General features: G+C 43.4%; 4 protein-coding genes across 4 annotated transcripts; 2 read left to right on the top strand and 2 right to left on the bottom strand.

Annotated features, from left to right (window-relative positions):
* Positions 1-3,971: 3,971 nt before the first annotated feature.
* ATNIH1004_005383 (class I SAM-dependent methyltransferase) lies at positions 3,972-5,135 on the top strand (the record flags this gene model as incomplete). Its single annotated transcript, XM_033570037.1, has 3 exons — positions 3,972-4,264; positions 4,329-5,032; positions 5,092-5,135. The coding sequence occupies 3 exons, from the start codon at positions 3,972-3,974 to the stop codon at positions 5,133-5,135; spliced, it is 1,041 nt and encodes a 346-aa protein (XP_033426069.1).
* Positions 5,136-5,853: 718 nt separating this feature from the next.
* ATNIH1004_005382 (O-methyltransferase) lies at positions 5,854-6,426 on the bottom strand (the record flags this gene model as incomplete). The annotated part of the gene is made up of 1 exon (XM_033570036.1): positions 5,854-6,426. The coding sequence occupies one exon, from the start codon at positions 6,424-6,426 to the stop codon at positions 5,854-5,856; it is 573 nt and encodes a 190-aa protein (XP_033426068.1).
* A 5,203-nt stretch (positions 6,427-11,629) lies between these two features.
* Positions 11,630-13,125, bottom strand: ATNIH1004_005381 (uncharacterized protein; the record flags this gene model as incomplete). The annotated part of the gene is made up of 5 exons (XM_033570035.1): positions 11,630-11,940; positions 11,999-12,117; positions 12,171-12,702; positions 12,761-12,929; positions 12,988-13,125. The coding sequence occupies 5 exons, from the start codon at positions 13,123-13,125 to the stop codon at positions 11,630-11,632; spliced, it is 1,269 nt and encodes a 422-aa protein (XP_033426067.1).
* A 3,246-nt stretch (positions 13,126-16,371) lies between these two features.
* Positions 16,372-17,662, top strand: ATNIH1004_005380 (glycoside hydrolase family 16 protein; the record flags this gene model as incomplete). The annotated part of the gene is made up of 2 exons (XM_033570034.1): positions 16,372-16,481; positions 16,849-17,662. The coding sequence occupies 2 exons, from the start codon at positions 16,372-16,374 to the stop codon at positions 17,660-17,662; spliced, it is 924 nt and encodes a 307-aa protein (XP_033426066.1).
* Between the last annotated feature and the right edge of the window lie 1,728 nt (positions 17,663-19,390).

Raw genomic sequence — 19,390 nt, 5'->3', positions numbered from 1 at the left:
TGATTTTTTTTAATTGTTGGACCCTGAAGTTTCCCACGGCGGTATTGGCAGATATCACGACCAATATTAAATTGGCGTTCAATAGCGACACCAGCTCTTTTTCCAATTTGCCTGAATATACTTTGTACGACGAGCTGGGTGAAGAATAAGTGCTGCAGCGTAGAGAGGTGAATCATCTGATTTACTGTAGTATTTATCAAAGGTATCCCAGCCATTTTGAATCCGAGCACAGAATTTTTATCTGGTGCATGCTCAATCTGTTGTACAGTATTAGTTAAGTTATATTATTATAAGGAATATAAGAGTAAACTTGCAAGGGCATTTTCAAAGTGCTTTATAATAACATCCATTACAAAAAGCACATTATCAATTGTTGCTTGGTTGCCTTGTGTTTTCAGGGTTGCATGTCAAAGAGACTTAGGAATTTGCTTATTGTACGAAGCTTTTCCCAGTCTATTGGAAATAGATACTCCACTTGGAGGGTATCAAAATGCTTTTTAGTATAGGTATAATAGCACCCTCATACTGAAGAGCAATATAAAGCATATAATACCAGCTATTCCATCTTGTACGATTGTCAAGTGGAATTAGTCTCCCTGCTAATCTTTAAACTCCTTTGTACGGCCAGCTGAGCCACGAATATGTGTCACAATATTATGAAGCTTCCCAAGTGGACCCATTGCACGAAAGGTGGCTTGTCTTTGCGTATCTTTAATTCTGTCTCTTCCAACTCCTTCCATCGCTTCTTCTTCGTCGTACAAGCTGAGTTGTTCAATATCGACCACATTTTGAAATAGGAATGCTTGTACAGCCACGTTAATAACATAGCCAATACAAAAAATTCGCCGATATATAGGATCCCATGAAATTTTTTCTTTTTCCCTTAGATACTTAGCCACTGTACGGCAAAGCTTATCATTTACAGTATGATTATCACAAACAATAGCCCCAAGCTTTTGTGTAATACCGTAGTCTTTTAAAACAGGAAGAAGAGTAATAAATTGCTCTTCTCCGCTGTGATTTGCAACTGTACGAAGAGCAAGAAGGGCCTTTGATAGTTTCTCCTGACTTTGCTTAACAAAGTGGGCGCAAATACCAAGAAAAAGCAGCCGATTCGGAGAGGTCCAGATATCTAGTGAAAGATGAACACTTGATAATGCTGACTGAAGTCTTTTTTGTATAATATCCTTTTGTGTCTGCCATGACTGTTCAATCCTCTTGGGGATAGAGTTATGTGCCGTAATAATATAACTCTTAGATTCTGGATTAAGCACTTGGCAAAATGTATGGAACTCAGGCTATTCAACAAGAGAGAATGGAAGGTTTCGTACAACAATTAAGGATACCAATCCTTATAACAATATCTTGATTTAGCACTTTTTGAAGGACCTGGGTATCAAATTGTTGTGTTTCGCCCGAGGAATCTGCTTTAGAATATAATAGTTGTAATTGATTGACAGTTGATTGTTGTAGAGAGCTTAGAGTAGGATCAATAAGGATTTGATGCTTTGTTTTAAGATGATTTCGCATATTGGTAGTAACAGAGGTGCCGTACGGTGATTTTGTACAATAAATACAATACTGGATTGACCGATCTTTATGAAATTGAGCCTCTCCGTTATTAGCTGGACGAGTGTGGGACCATGTCATCTGCGCAGTTGGTGTTCTTCCTTTTTTTGGCTCAGTATCTGCTGAATCAGTAGGCAAAGGTAAGAAACTAGATGAATCTGCTTCAGAATCCATGTTTTGTACAACAATATTGTGAAATAAGATAGGACAGCGGGGTAGAAGTTGAATAATTATTGCGGGCAGTGTGGGTAGAATAAGCGGTGAGTTTCTGCCAATTATCCCGGATTATTCGATGGATTATCCGTGGGACGGATAAGGATTATCCATCGAATGATCCGAGCGGGAGTTTATCCTTGCCAAGCCTGCCCCGAATTCCTCCACTACAGTATAGGGTTTGTATATACCCAGTATATAATAAACATATATACACATACCTGGATTGGGATATTGTTGATCCATTCTACCATTCTTTCCCGAACTTCGGTACCAGCCATTGTTGTGGTTTGGTCAACCTATACAGAGTATATGCAGGGTGGATACCCTGTATTGTATAGTACAAAATATTCTTAGGGCTACACCTTACCAATTAGAGTAACTAAGCCCCAGTGCATATGCTCAGCGTGGTCTAAAAAATCTTTTGAAAATCTCATCGTGGCCTAAGAATACTGACTAATCATTTAGGCCATGATGAGTTTATTCTTGGCATAAGCTCAGCGTGGTCTAAAAAAAGAGCGGTGAGTCTCGGGGCAGAATTTTAGCCCACGCCGAGGTTTTTTTTTTTAGACCACGCCGAGCTACAAGCCCCCACCCAACTTAATTCCGAAAAATTCTTCTCCACATTCACAAATCCACCAACCAGTTGCTAGGCTGACCGTTAGGAGGAATCGGGATCCCGAACGGGTTCAAGTCCCGTCCCATATTCCCAATGGGAATTAAATTTTAATTCCCTTCCCATGCCAAGCTATTCGGGAAGGGATTCCCATTATCTGGGATTCGGGAAGGGATATTCCCATTCCCTCTTATCTTAAAAATCACGTCCCGTTTCCCGTCCCATTTCTTAACCTAAGATCCCGAATCCCATCCCACTTCCTAATAGGGTATAGTCTAGAAATTTTTATAGCATAAAAAAATAAAATATTACTATCCGTGCCTTCCAGTGCCCCCACCTGCATACCTGTTACACAAAGCAAACATGTTGAAATTCCAAGGGCGCTAACCAAATTGGGAGGGGGGCCACTTATCAAGGGGGGAGGGCCAAACAGTAACAAAGATGGGGAACATGATATTTGGCCATCCCTCCCGAGGCGGGGCCTAGACCTTGCCAAATCGCGGGTTGGGTTTCGGCAACCCGACTCCAAAACCTGCCAAGAAAAATAAATAATGGTAAGTTAATAACTAACTTAACTAGTTAACTATAGTTATACAAAAACTATTACATAACTCTTCATATTAAACTTTCGAATTTTGTATGCATTACCGTATTATATTAGGCTTTGGGTGTTAGGAGCGCTCGGAAGCGCGATAGCTAGATCCTTAGCTAAGATGCTTAGTCAGGTGCGAAGTGTTTAGTTATATTCGCACCCGCGGGCCTGAACTCTTGAAGGCCAGCGATTAGTTCTGCAATATACGTGGTCCTATCTTCTCTCCCATATAGACACTCCCTTTCGCACCGTAGCGCCCCATTCAGCTCGTTACCAACCCCCACGCATAACATTGGGTTCTTTGGCGGGTTTCCGGTTAACCCAAAAAGCAATAACTAACTATGGCGAGGTCTTGTTACTAAGATCCACTCCACCCCCCTCTCCTTAACAGCTTCGGGAATCGTTTCTAGCAGCCCCACACAAAAGAAGCGTTATTGGCCCCCCGCACTTAAAACTGTTACGAGTCCCAGAGCCTGGCCTATAATCTAACCACATAAATCGTGAGTAACTATGCCAAGAATTCATCCCTGCCAAATGTTCCAGGTATTTACAGCAGTCTCGGGTTTGGATTCTTTCTCTGCTGGGATGACTTTCTGTCCCTCATACGCAGCGCGAACTCCACAATTTTAGTGTAGGGTCGATTAGGTGGTTATTATAGTCTGGGCGTCTCTCAGGCGACAGCGGGAAAAGCTGGAATAGAGCTCGGCAAATATCTGCAAGTTATCTGTTATCTGCAGATATTTGCCGAGCTCTACTTATCTAAGATAGTTTAAGTGAGTTTTTGTCTTTTTTACTTATATGTGTAACTGGTGGGTCCTTGCCAAGAGGTTTTTTAGAGGTGTGTATAAATACAGTACAGAGTACTGTGGTATACCTTCACCGCTACAAGATCCTTCGTCATCTTATTTAGATCCTAGGTCTAACTTTTACTCTTCTATCCAACTTTCTGGTGATTCCATTCTATATAATAGTATAGAAAATATGGATTCTGATGCAGATTCATCTAATACCCAGGCCACTCAAATTTTCAATATCCGCAAGTGCGCCTCTCATATAGATCTGTATCATCAGATTTTGACTGGACTTCGGGCTGATATTAAACAATTGCCATCTCTTCTACTGTGGAATGACCGAGGGTTGGAACTATTTAGCAGAATATTGAATAGCGACGAATACTATCCTCGCTCGCGGGAGAGACAATTGCTGCAGACCCATATTCACGATATCACGCGCTCAATTTCATCTGGCGAACGATTAATAGAGCTTGGTGCGGGGTGAGTACCATCTAAGAAGCCGGTGGGCACCGGGTGGGATCATGGAGTTATCTAACAGGAGAAGTAATTTGCACAAGACTGCCTCGGTACTGCGCAGCTTTGAACAGACTAGAAAGCATGTTGACTATTTTGCGCTCGATGTAAGCCATGCTGCATTACAAAGCAGCATTACTGAGCTTAAGGCGCAGCTCCCATTTGCTTCATATGTCACTATTAGCGGACTCATAGGCTCATATGATGACTGTATATCATGGCTCAAGCAGAGTGGCGCGACTGTGAAAACTACATTCCTGTGGCTGGGCAACAGCATTGCAAATTTCGAGCCGGAGGAAGCATCTAGATTACTAGCAGACTTTCTCCATGTGGAGACTGCCCCGTCACACTCCCCCAAGATGATCATCGCTGTGGACGGTTGCCAAAGCGTGGACCAGATTCTCAACGCTTATGACATGCCAAACAAACTATCTCGCGAGTTTGTGTTCAATGGACTGTCGCATGCTAATGAGATCCTGGGATCCGAAGTGTTAAATCCGCAACACTGGACATTTGTGGGGAAGTGGAATCCATTAAAATCCATGCATGAAAGCTTCTACGTTGCCAAACGGGAAATGACATTGGACATTGGCGATAATCGATTTCATGTCGGTGCTGGGGAGAAAGTCCGGGCAATTACCAGTGGGAAATGGCCCAAGGCAAAGGTCGCTAGCATTTGCCAAGCGGCAGGCATCAAGGTCCTTAAGGACTGGTCTGATGAGGAGGGCTCATATGGTAAGAGTACCACATGCGCTTTGTACTTCGCGCCACATAATTCCTGACATTCGTTATAGGGCTCTATCTTCTTCGTCAAGATAACTTTCCAACGCTGTTATAGGGCCATCGGGCTAATGAGGGACATCCTACAAGCATGTTCTCTGTCTTGATCTTAGCTACACAAAAGAAGTGAATAGTAGCGGTGCACATAATTCTACTAAGGGTCCTTAAAAGGGTCCTCAACATGTTTGATGTCAATATAGTCTTCGCCTGGTTGCATCAATATCCTATAGAGAAACAAGTTAATGTCAGAAAGCAGCGGAGAACATGCTTATTGAATGGTACTATTGCCTTTGGACCTGGTTGAATATCCATATATACATTATATTTTGCGCTCTAGTTCAAGGAAGTGGGCCAACCGCAATAATTTAACACATGAAGCGTAGTTGTGCATGCTTGCATGTATTGAGTACATTTTGACTAAAGCAAACAAAAGGTGGAGTACTAATTATTAGGAGTGCATGGCCAGGGCGTGCGTAATATTTCTTTCCACTATTCAAGTCCAAAGCTGATTGTATGGTGCATGAAATGTTATAAAAGCATGGAGGATGCCAGGACATTTAAATAGTTATCACAACATATCGAGTATTTCCGGCTGGAGAGAGGACTGGTGACAATGACCTTCGTATTATAATATCCACATGAGCGTACCAGAGGAAATTATAAATACTCCAGAGCATCGCATACAAGACAGCTGTATCAAATTGCATATCCGGGTGATTCTACCATCTGGTTGACTCTATGTCTCGCCGTGGACAATGTCCAAACTGCATTAGCAATTATTTCACCACCGCCATCAAAAACCCATCGTAGCTCTTTTCACTTAGGGTCTGTAAAACAACGGCATCCACTCGATCGTCTTTACCCACATTCTCGACTGTCCTCCGAGACCCCTGCACGTCGATATCATTCTTGATGAAGTCTTCCCGTACTAGAGCCCCGGCTCGGACCACATTATCTACGATGATGCTCGCTTTCGACACGCTCATCTTCACCGCATAATCAAAGTAATCCCAGCCACCATCCTTATTAGCGTCGATGAAAGTGAACCCGAAGCGTTCCTGTTCTCCCCGGTCGATCCTCGCTTGCAGTTGCGGCAGCACTTCAATGGCGGCGCCGACGAGCACCTCAATGCGGTTCGTATACCCCGCAGCAGCAATGTTCTCGCGCGCGATCTCGGCGCTTATAGGATCGATCTCGATGCTTACGATCTTAATCTCCGGGTTCAAGCTCGCGATGTAGATGGCAGTATAGCCACCCAGAGTGCCAACTTCCAGGGCGTTTTGCACGTTCCCCAGTCGACACTGGAGGGCCATGAACTTGGCTTGCGTTGGGAAGGCGGAGATGTCCATCAGACCGCGCGTGGCAGAGTTCGCGAGGGTTTGCTGCAAGGTGGCATAGTTTGGGCGTGAGGGGGGTTGTAAGTGAGAGAGGCTGGGAGGGGATAAGGATCATCCTATTCTTCTTTAGGTAGGTGTAATTTTTTATATGCATGCACAAGCACCAATACCTGCACCTGCACGCCTAGTTGTACAGGCCCTGTGTACAACACCTAAGCATGACTTGCACCTTTACGTGGTGCTTAGGACTAGTAGCCATTTATATGGTGAAGCCAAGCAAGTCACATGGGGTAGTTCTGCCGGCAGAAAATGAGAAATTTTTATTTTCAGGGAGTGGCCTTAATGGCTTGCCGTAGTAGGCCCGAGTAGGCTGAGGGGCTCTAGCCCCTTACATAATAATTGTATATTAAACTAATTATATAGTTTTTATTATTTTTAAAACCTGTTGGGTGGTATAATACAGAAATATAAAATATTGAAATAGGGGTATACGACGTTAAAGACCTCCACAACTAGACTGCGGCAAAACCGCGGTTTTGGGTATCATAGTCAAAACCACAACCGCAGATTTGTGGTTTAACCACGGTTACCCATGGATAACCGCAAGAAAACCGCACTAGCATAACTCTCGCTTCTTTAACCAATTCTAGCATATCAGGTGACACTTATGCGGCTTACATACTCTTGTTTTTAATTTGAAAATACACCTGTTCTGGTTAATACAGTGAGCCTGGTTAACCTCTCAGGCCAATTGTCCTTATTGTCCCAACTGTCCCTATTGCCCCTATTGGTTGTAGCTCCTCTAACGTTTTATATACGTGTACCCAGGCAATATGCTCCGGGAGTGTACAATAATAAGCTATTACGAAAACTTGAAGACAAGGAATGTGTTGCAGGCCACGCCTGTATATTATTCCTATTCGCCTTCGCTGCAATTGGCGCACGTGATTGGTCCGCTTATTGCAGTTATATAACCTCGTCACCTCTTGTAGTATAAGAACGCATGCTTCTTTCCCTTTACTTTTATTATCTTAACGATTCCTCTTTGTGTATATCTAGTTATTAAATAGCAAGGCATTTCGCCCCTGTTAAAGTATGTTTGCTTACTCTAAAAGTTAAATAAAAGCATGTAAAATAATAAAAATATCCAGAGGTCCTCCATAGGATTAGGCACTGGACGAGTCGATATTAGCCAGCTGCAGTACAGATGGTCTAACATCGATTTAAGCACCTACTAGGAATCGAACCCAGTACCTCTAGATTACTAGATCTAATGCGTTACCACTAGACCATTAGTATATTATAAGTAGCCAAGATGGTCTTGGGCATTATATCATCGCCGTGAGGTCCTGGCCCGATCCTAGCATCACCATTCACCAAAGTTAGATAGTAATATTGCTTCCTTGCAACGCATGAGTCATTGTAGCATTAGTTTGCAATATCGGTTTGTGTAGTTTCTTGCTTATTTTATCTTCTATATTTGGTTGTGGGAGGGTGATAAAGCATTGTAGTATATATGGATATCCACCCTATCGCTTACTTTGATCCTTTTTCTTAAATAACGAGCCGAATATTGATATATCACCTCTTATTTTGCGTAGCTAGTAAGTGGTGTTGTCTGAGATTTTAAGATTACTAAGGAATTCAGGATGTTGTTGTAAAAATATATATTTTATACAAATAGAAGTTAGTACACTCTCTAAATGAACTTTATAAGATTTCGTAGGTTAACTAAATCAGGCTATTATAGATTAAAATTATTACTGAAGAATAGAGAAGAGCCTATTATATTTATATTTTACTTTAAATTTAGTATATTTACTTAAAAATTCAGGAGAAACCAGGTTTCTATTTCAAATTGCTTGAATTTGGTGTTTTTTTTCATTGCGGTTATCTTGCGGTTATTATGGATAACCGCAAGATAACCATGTTAAAACCGCATTAAAACCGCACTACTATCGCTAGTCACCCAATTAACATAGAGTATAGTTTTGTACAGGTCGAACTTGTGGTTGCAACCTGTTTATCTCCTAAATAATAGGGGAATTCCTGTAAGTCCCTCTCCCTCTCTCTCTTCTCCTGATGTCTCTTTTTATTATTTCTAGTTTCTAATCTTTAGGAACTTACGATAATGTCTCAGTCCCAAGTATCCTTTTATTCTGATTCCTTTATTAATCCCCGATCTTCTTTAATTAGATGACCTTCCTGATTTACCAAGCAGTTAACCAACCGTGACTTCTATTCCTTTTACTCCCCTCCGCGATTTTCTTATGCGCCGAAGTCACTTAAGCGTGTCGGATCTACACTTCGAAAGTTCTGGATTCTCTATGCTACTAAACCTGAGATGGACGACTCCCGGAAACAATTTGTGGAATGGTGGTTAACAACTACGTTTGGATTAAACTCTTAATGCCGAGATAGCTTACATTGGGATGGGAAAAAACATCAGTACTTTGGGAGCATTTTAAACAGGTTGCACACGAGAAGACTGGCAAGCCCAAGGTTATGTGTAAGCGGTGTTTTGCAACCCTTACTTATCCAGGTTATAAGCATACAGGAACCTCTGCACTTAAAGCACATCTGAACGGCGGTACATGTCGCTTAGAAAAAAAAGAGGCAAGGGATTAACCAGTTAATACGTGATTCAGTACGTTTTGAATATTGTTTTAAAGATATAAAGAGAGATCACTAATAATAGTATTATCTAGCCGCGTGCACTAACAAAGAAGGTCTTTACCAATAATCTTTTCCAGCGAAGAATTCTTAACTTTATTACCACCGCCCGTCTCCCATTTCGTATTGTTGAACACCCAGAGTTTAAAGACCTTCTCGAAGCTGCCCAACTCTCTGAATCAAGGCTTGATATTCCTTCTGCGCGGACTATCCGACGACTTTTAGACGACACTGTACAGGAAAGGCAACAAAATATGCTTAGCAAACTTCTAAAAGGAAGCTATCTCTCAGTTACACTTGACTGCTGGACATCTCCCTTTTCCCAGGCATTTATGGCAATTACTGGATATTTTCTTGATCAAGAATGGAATTACTGCGAGGTCCTTCTTGGTTTTGAGCATCTCCAAGGATCGCATACCGGTGCTCACTTAAGTCAGACTGTGATTCGAATACTCATGGAACATAATATTGATAATCGTGTATTATCAATTACCACAGATAATGCGTCAAATAACAACACCATGATAGTAGGTATCCAAGAGATGATTCAATCGCAAGCTCTAAGTGGGACTTCTGTCTTCCGAATTCCATGTATTGCGCATGTTATCCAGCTTAGCCTAAAGGATCTACTTGGAAAGATAAAAGCAAATCCAACAAATAAGGAAGCAGAGACTGAGTGGTCTGATACGCGTACACAGTCACTACAAACTAGCTCTCGGCAGCCTACAAGGAATATTATGGGAACCTTAAAAAGGTAAGTATATCTTCGCGCTCTCTTTATACTTATACTAATATCCTTAGATTCGAGAGCTCGCTGTCTTTATCAATGCTAGTCCACAGTGCAGGGAAGCTTTTCTTACCCTTTAAACTACTGAGCCTAAGCTTGTTCCGATCCAAGATGTTCGCACACGCTGGAATTCTACCTTTCTGATGCTTAATCGTGCCAGGAAATTATAATCAGTCTTTAATCGGTATTGTATAACATATCAACATATTCAATTTAAGCTAGATGAAGAGGAATGGCGCCAAGTCGAATATTTGCTTCTGATCACTAAGCCTTTCTTTGATTTTACTAGTGTATTATCAAAGACCAGAGATGTTACAGTTCACCATGTCTTTAGTATCTACAATCGGCTATTTAATCATCTTAATGACGTTGAGAAGAAACTGAAACGTAAAGCTGTCCCATGGAAAAGGAGAATGCTTCAGGCACTTCAGTCAGTAAAAAAAAAAGCTCTCAAAATACTACACTGAAACAGACAATAAGTTATATGGCACAGTCTATGCGATTGCAACAATTCTCTGTCTATTAAAAAAGCTTCGATACTTTGATAATGCGGATTGGAGAGGAAAAAATGAGAAAGGAGAGGAAGTTGATTTTATGAAGTATTACCAGGAGGTTTTACAGAAGGAGTTTAAGCGATATCAGCAGCAGGTTATCCAGGAAACAGAACCAGTTGATAACCAAGCAATTTTGATCCTGCTGAAAATGAGCTTGAGCTATTATGTGAATCACAGACAGCTCTACAAGCTGAAGTGGATTAACCGGAGGATGAAATAACACGATATTTGGTAAAAGGTAAATATTCTCTATTTCTATACTATTCTGAAGTTAATTAATTTTATAGGGCTTACAAAAGGTAATCCCCGGCTCTTCTGGAAGGAGCATGAGCACGAGTATCCAGTCCTTGCAAAGATTGCACGAGATATCCTCTCAGTTCCTGCGAGTGGCGCTGGTGTTGAGCGGCTTTTAATTGTGCTCGTGATGTCTGTCACTATCGTCGGGGACAGTTAAAGCCAGGCACAATTAAAGATCTAATGCTCCATCTCTTCTCATCTAAGTTTGATCTTGAACAAAGCGAGCTAGAGATGATTAAAGAGTATCTCTCTGTCGGAGAGGCTGCTATGCTTGATCAGACAAGACAGCCTGTTCCATTGCTTAATGAACTCGAACCAATTAGTGATAATGAAGAAGAGGGTTGCGAAGCAGAGGATTTATCTCAAGGATGATACAGACGAATCTGATAACGAGGCAGAAGAAGGGTTATCTACCACGCAGCCTGTAGCTCAAACTAAGCAGGTACAACGGAAGCGGTGCCGAAGTAACACCTCTGAGGCTATAGATGATGCTGATAATGGTCTCCCACTTCCTGATATGCCAATTGAGAAGACGCAGGCGCGGTCAGGGAGGGTTCGGAAGAGGCCTAAGCTACCTGAGGGATTTGAGATTGATAAGCTGTAATATTAGAGACTTAGAATAGAAATCGAATTTGGTCTAAAAGTGTATTCTAAAGGTTTTAAATTAAGAGATATAAGTAATCTATTACATACTAGATACTCCAAAAATACTGCGAAAAGTGCACAATTTATGCATTCACTGGAAAGTCACAAGTTTCAGCATGTTTGTAATGTTTACATATCCATGGATAACCGCAAAACCGCGGTTTTCCAAAGTGAAAACCACAACCGCCCACAGTGCGGTTTGCGGTTGCGGTTTTGGTTATCCGCGGTTGTCCATGGTTTTGCCGCAGTCTATCCACAACTATAATGCCGCAGAGCAAATATCCAATACTTTAACATCCCTTAGTCGAAAGTAGAAGCCAGTGGGCTTTGGAGCCATGGCCTGATGGGCAGGATCAGCACAGCCGGTTATATGATCAGCATCAACCTCCAGGCTCGCGCTAATTTCGAAACATGAGATAATTCTGGCTAGTAGAATATAAATCACCCGATTTGCAAGTGCATAGCCAGCACACATGCGGTAACCCAAGCCATAGCTAAAAATTGGAAGATCGGGGTTGTTAAGCCAACGTTCAGGACGGAAATTTTCGGGATCCCCATACAAGGTAGGATCTTTTTAGGAAATAATTGTAAGTTTATTGCCTTCGGCGGTCGGGGTTGCAAGACTAACCCATATTACATGCAAATGTGTTCAATATAACTGTGGTCCCCTTAGGGATGATCTTCCCCGCATATTGGAAGGTTTGTACAGCTAGTCGAGGAAGAGCCAATCGCGACGGAGTGTAGTATCTATGGTTGATTAGAAATAAAATATACAGAAGTTCTCGGAAAGAAAGTCGTACCTTAGAGACTCACGGACCAGGGCAGATATGTAAGGAATTTCCTCCACATCTTCGAGCCCAGCTTTAAAAAGCTGTTCATTGTTCGGGTAAACTTCCCGTATAGACTTATAGGCAATTTCCTGGATTTCGGGTCGGGTGGCGAGAAGAGTTAAACTCCAGTGTATTGTGTTACTCTCTGTTGCTAACCCCCCCGAAAGAAAGGTAAGCAGGACCGTGGACAGCTCCTCCAGTGGAAGTGGATGCGGGCAGGTTTGATTTTTAGAGTAGAGGCATTCTTCATGGCTGTTGTTTCTCATCTTCGCTTGAATCTCCTGATTCAGTCTAGCAACGTACGCGTCTCGACGTTCGCGTAGCTTAACCGCCTTCGAATAATACCCATTAAATGGCCACAGGCGGAAAAAAGACAAATAATCCTGAAGATTATCCGTCATGCTTCGAAGTCTAAGAATCTCGTCCTCAACCTGAATAATCTCCTGTGTGAGAGGATCGCCGAGATACATCCGACGACCGTAGCAAATGGACTCGTGATAGACTTAGCGTTAGCCTCTTAATAAGTTTAGAAACCTCCAGTGGGGTTTGACCCTCGCTACCGTAGAACATAAGTTCATGGAGAAAGTGCCGAGTCTCCAGATCGATTTTGCCTAAGTTTGCTTTTACAGCGGGCTTGCTTAGCTCTGCTGCTGTAGCTTTACGGCCCCTTTTTAGAGCGTCCCCGTAGATTGCGGTGCCAATTGTTGGCCCCAAGGTACCAGCAATAAGCTAACCTCTGTTGTTAGGTTTGATGTTGCTCTGAGCAAGTAAAAGATGGACATCCTACCTCGTGAAATGTATGAAACACAGGCCTTGATGACAAAGCTGTTGTGCTACCTGCAAATACACGCTTTGCCGCAGATGCTGAGTTAACGACAAGGATTGTCATGGATCCCAACTGTACTCGAATAACATCGCCATGCATTTTTGCCCACTGAAGAACTGCCTCTCCGCATGCTGATGATAGAGTGAGGGTAGATTGCCGACAATGGGCCAAGCAGATGGTCCTGGAAATTGACGAAGAGCGGAGTTTTTAATTAAAAGAGCACAATATATTGCCAAGCAGCATGCGAGCACTTGTAGGACAAAACGGGAGGTTGCGTCCAACCAGCAAATCTCATGAAGCTGAAGCGAAAACTCCATGGTAACCTTGACAACTGGTTGAAATATCTCAAGGAGATCCACTGTCAGAGCAGGTAAAGGTCAAGATTGTGTGGCGGGAGTGGTACTGTAGCTGTGCTTGTTGTGCAACTCAAATATATGCGTATAAAAGAACAAAGCAAGAAATTGGGTCTATATGCACTTATAGACCTCCAAACCATAGTTTGCATGTATTACTGTCACAAATATCCCAATAGGTTGATTGTCAAATAACAGAAAATGCCTCAATAACTAGAAATGATTTACTCAGCTTGAGTTCTGCCTAGACATGCCTTGAAACGAACGAAGTGAGAGAAAGGATCAGAATCACCCCGTGAGCCCTTCCTTGCCCTGAAACAACGAAGTAAAAGAAATGCCCCAAATTTCACTTTCCTTGACTTTTCGGCTTACGTTTCAGGGCGACTGCTGCAGAGTTGCGGAGCGCGCGTCACCCCAGTATATAACTGGGTCTTCAGGTGTTCCACTCCTGGCTAGACCTCGAAAGGATCCGTTCTACCCGGATCTAATTCTTTGATCCGCCAGATCGACAAACAGGACAAACACCGCTTCTAAATAGAATACCAAAATTATGCCTGTTTCTAAGACGTATCGGATGGTATTATATTATATATCTTGTGACGACCTCGTCACCTTGGGTCATGTGATCTGCTGGTTTCCCCGCAACTGATGCTGTTATTGCTGCCGCCCCTCACCGCCTGTAGATAGTATAGCTCCGACCTCGCGTCGCTCTGTTTACGAGTTTCTTCAAGCGATGTCTTCGTCAAAATAGAATCCAGTTGTTCCACCATGCTCACGCCGTAACAGTTATGATCTATCTCTCCTTCCTCTCCTCTCCATGTTTGATAATCATTTATAATAATACAGGCCTAATATTACTATTATTAATTGGTCCGAGAAGAAACGATGAAATTTCTAGTGTATGTTGGAAATCAGGATTCCTAAGGCACCTATGGATATCCTAGTCCCGCAGCGATGTGATATATCATATTCAGGGGCTAAGGGACACGTAGACATGAGGAAGCGTTTGTCTACGCTCTCTCTCCTAGATAGATGGACATACTCACGATGCGATACTAGATCGCACGATAGTTTCAATATACTATCTAGTCACCGCTATCCTAGCACCTCACGACATAGCTTCTTCCCCAAGATTCTCAACAGTGTAATAAATTTCTAGTATTGGTGGTAGAACTGGTGATACGAGTCTACGACCCCCTCAAAATATATATACCTTCAAAACTGACTAGCTACTCGTAATATATTATAGAAAAGTGTGACGAATGTATTTTATTCATAATGAGTCAGCTTTTTGTCCACCTTAAAAAGGAAAGTCTTGGCGAATTTATGCGATTCAGGATCTAAACGGATTGATCCTGATCCGCCCCGTATAGAACTGCGGTGCGGATCAGGATCCAAAAGTTCGATCCGGATCCGCCCCATTTCGAGGCCTATTCCGGGCTGCCTGTTATCCACCGTCCCGCGACGATCTGTTTGCCTTTGTTATCATGGGCACTAGAGGTAGCTTTGCATAATTGTATGGACTAGAGGGATCTGCGCAATTGAGAAGTGCAGTCTCTGCGGACCGTTTTGTTTGTCCCCGCAGCATCCGCCTCCAGCGAAGCTATGTACAATTCGTACGTGGCCAATCGCGAGGCGTACACATTTCCACGCGTATGGAGGAACCACGGTCTGCTCAAGCGCTAGAGACGGCCCGAATGGGCCATAATTGACCCGGAAGCATGCGCGTAGGCGTAAGCACGGGTGTAAAATGCATACTGTCTGCGGTGGGGCACCTGTAAAAAAAGAAATACAGTAAAGAAGTGGACCACAACCGCCGAATAAACGCGGCACTAGCAGAATTAAAAAACTTAAGATCGTTTAAACTACGCCGCTATGCCGCCATAGATAAAACGGGCTTAATTTAAAACGCGAACTCTATATCGGGTTAGAAACTCACTAATATCCAGGACGTTCTTAATTAAGCTTACCAACCATTAGTAATATAGTTACTCCACAGTCGACCCTCGCCAAATCGCGGGTTGGGTTTCGACCTCCGACCCAAAACCCGCCAAGAAAAAAAATAACGGGAATATATACAACTATTACGTAACTCTTCATATTAAATTTTCAGAATTTCATGTATATTACCGTAATATATGAGGCTTTGGGTTCTTGGCGGGTTTCCGGGTAACCCAAAAAGCAGTTGATTGGTACCGTCCTGTGCATCCATGGAACCAGTTCAGTACGCAAGAACAGTATGGTAAGTAGGCAGTGCCCTCCTTCAAAGTTTCCTTGTTTGGTGGATGTTTGGACCCGACGGTACACCACAATTTATGGCGAGGTCCTTGTTATAGGGTCCACTTCACTCCTCCCTCTCAACGGCTTCGGGAATCGTTTCTAGCAGACCCACACAAAAGAAGCGTTATTGGCCCCCCGCACTCAAACTGCCCTAACAACTGTGTACAGTACAGAGTAGTTATTATGAATACAATTGGTTGAATAGAATACGACTATTTTTATTGTCACGAGTCCCAGAGCCTGGCCTATGATCTAACCACATAAATCGTGAGTAACTATGCCATCTCTGCCAAATGTTCCAGATATTTACAGCAGTCTCGGGATTGGATTCTTTCTCTGCTAGGATGTCTTTGTACCAGGCATGGGCCCGACAGATGCATGCCGCATGTTCGCTGCCTACGGGGCGGTCGGGACGGCAAGAATGATTTTTTATAAAAAATATATATAACGTTCCGCCAAATATATCGTTCCCTCTTGTAATTCATGCATAACAACTTGAAACACTGTGGCTGTACTTAGATGAAACCCAAGCTTCTTAACTATCTAGTAACATAACCGGTAGTTATTCGTGTCCAGCCCTACCTATGTACGCACCAGCATTACAAGGAAACTAGTCTTAGGTAGTAACTAACGGAGTTGACTCTCAATCCCCCGCCTAGCTGGGTCACACGATGCAAGCAAGAATGAAGCCTTCCTCTTGTGTGGTGTTGCAATGCATCGGCAACATTCACCAGAACGTGTCCTTCCTTGGGTTCAACCCAGCTCCACGCGTTGGTCCGTGGGTCTAGAATCTGACTTGACCATTGTGGGCACCACAAAAGTGTAAGTAGGCGTCATCCGTATGGGTGGTATCGGGAGCGTTCTCTAGGTGAGTACTTGTGGGGCCCGATATGAGTTTCATGCCCGAGAGACTCGGTTTTGCACTAGACTGTTGGAGAGGCTGTGCAGGATGATTTTTTGTTACAGTATTTAGTTTCTTTTGTCACTCCTTCTGTCCTTTTTATTTCTTGTCACATTTTTCGGCGGCACTCTTCAGTATGCAGTCATTCATTAGTTTCCTGTGTTTATTTCTGGGTTCTGCAGGAGCGGCAAAGGAGGCCCGCCATCACCACCACAATAACCGCCGCGACGGAGTTGAGCATAGTTCTGTGCTACCAAAACTTTCGATTCCTCACTCAATTCTTGATAGCTATCAGTTAACATGGCATGAAGAATTTAAGCACAGACCAGGCCATTATCTACCGTCATCTGAGAACTGGATTTTCGACGTCGGAACCTCCTATCCTGGCGGTGCACCGAATTGGGGAAACCATGAAGTCGAGACATACACAACGTCGCCAGCCAATATCCGCGTGACTCAAGACGATACCCTGACCATTACTCCACGCATATCATCCAACCGTACCTGGACATCTTCGCGCATTGAGACCCAACGCACCGATTTCGCTGCTACGCCTGGTGGCCGACTTTATATCGAGGGTCGTTTGAAGACCGGCTCGGCTCCGACGTACAAGCAACAGGGGATCTGGCCTGCATTCTGGGCTCTTGGGGTTGATTTCCGCTCCAATTATACCGCCTGGCCTGCTGCTTCATCATGGGATTTTATGGAAGTGATCAATGGCTTACCGAAAGTATACAATTTACTTCATTGTGGGGTTGCGCCTGGCGGGCCATGCAATGAATATACCGGACTTGGAAGTGGTGGAGTGGGATGGACTGGTGGCCAATGGCACACTGTTGGATTTGAGGTTGATCGAAGTGCAGGAGTGTGGTATAGGGAGAAGTTGAAGTGGTATCTTGATGGGCAGCAGGTTTTTCAGATTCCAGCGGCTAGGATAAACAGCTCGGCGATCTGGGAAAATATTGCACACAAAGGCCATTTCATACTGCTTAATGTGGCAGTGGGTGGAGATTGGCCAGGTCAGCCCAACGCGACCACTGTTGGTGGTGAGGGTGTACAGCTGGAGGTAGACTATATTCGAGTGTGGAATTATTATCGGTGAGGACTGCCCACTTGTTTAGTTCAACATCTGTGGAACAAATAAAGGACGTCTGGTCTGGTATCCGTGCCTTCTAGTGCCCCCACCGCCTTTCGGCAGTGGGTGCACCATACCGATAGACCAATTCACACCGATAGACCAATTTTCCATCCTCCCATATTCTTGAGGCTATTCCCATCCACACAATATGCCTAGATCAACCGGAGAACTTGAAAAACGCGTATTGGAGCCCTGTAAAGCCGCCAGGAAGGAAAAAAAGCCAAATTTAGCAAAGATCGCCCGGGAATATAGCGTGTCATACAACACTGCGTGGTCGCGTCTGCCAGGGAAAACAGGCTCGCAACGCCCACACATCCCAGAATAAGGCCCTTGATGAGTATCAGGAGAAAGCTCTGGTCCAGTGGATTGCTTCTATGCGTGATCTATATCTTCCTGTAACCCCTAAGTTGCTTGGAGAGTGGGCAAACCGAGCACTGGCTTGAAGCGGTTCAGCACAGCGCGTCAGTAAGATGTGGGGTTATAGATTTATGGAGAGACTGCCGGTGCATCTAAAACTAGGACCTGTGATTCAAAAAGACAAAAGATAAAAAAAAGCGATTGGATGCGGAGGATGTTGGATATCTACAGCATTGGTATAATTAGCTTGGGAATGTGATTAAAGGCCTCCCTTCTTACCTGGTATATAACTTTGATGAATGTGGCTTCCAACCTGGCAAAGGAAAAGCTCGGAAGGTTATTGGCACAAGGGGATTTTGCCCTGATCTGGCTAAGTTTGATCATGCTGAAAGTATTACCGCGATCGAGTGTGTTGCTGCTGATGGGTGGATAATGGAGCCACTGTTTATTTTAAGGGTGAGAGGTTTATGGAAAGCTGGTACGACCACCCTGATCTGCCTCAGTTTTAGACAGCAGTATCTCCAAAAGGATATATTAATGATGAGCTCGCTGTTTAATAGCTTCAAAAATTCCATGAGGCCACAATTAATCGTGTGAATCAACAGAAGGGGAAAAACGGGTGTTGCTATTTAATGGCCACAAGTCCCATAAGACTCTTAAATTCCTCTAACTCTGCAATACCTATAATATTATTCCCTTTTGTTTTGTTGTGGAACTCAGGGGAAATGGGGAGTAGGGAGCTATTCTATCAGCTACAGGCCAACTAGCCTAATCAGGAAGTAGATGTCATTCAGTGGAGACACCAGGAATCGCAGTATCTCAACCAACTGAGCCTACAAAACGGTTCCCTATATTCTCATTGAGGTGTTCAACTATCTAAAGGATTCAGGGGTTGAATCGATCGTCAGATACTCCGCACCGCCAAGTCGGGCGGATTATAGTATTTCCGTAACATGTTTCAAGGCTCATACGACTCATATATGCCAGCCTCTTGATGGCAAGCCTTTCCTTTATATAAGCAGCAATTCCGCAAGCAAAATAACCTTATTGCTTAGTGGGGTGGGCTTCCCGCTGGGAAAGCGGATTTCCTCCAGGATATTGTCAAGGTGCGAAAGGCCACTTTTAACCAACGAATAATCCGCAATGCTTTTAAAGAACGTGGAATCTATCCTGCAGATGGCTCTCAAATTATTCAAAAACTTCATGATATATTACCTCCAGTGCCAGAGCTTCAAGCACCAGATCTTCGCGCGTATGGAGAGACAACTCCGCCTCCTAATTGTGACGGTGCCCATGGTCTGTTTGCATTGTTTGTATCTAGTTTTATTTACTTCT

The sequence above is a fragment of the Aspergillus tanneri genome (genome assembly GCF_003426965.1).
Source record: "Aspergillus tanneri strain NIH1004 chromosome Unknown AapTan_4_pilon_pilon_pilon, whole genome shotgun sequence".
In the NCBI taxonomy this organism is placed as follows: domain Eukaryota; kingdom Fungi; phylum Ascomycota; class Eurotiomycetes; order Eurotiales; family Aspergillaceae; genus Aspergillus; species Aspergillus tanneri.
The sequence above is the reverse complement of the archived record's forward strand: the minus strand, read 5'-3'. Positions and strand labels throughout refer to the sequence as shown.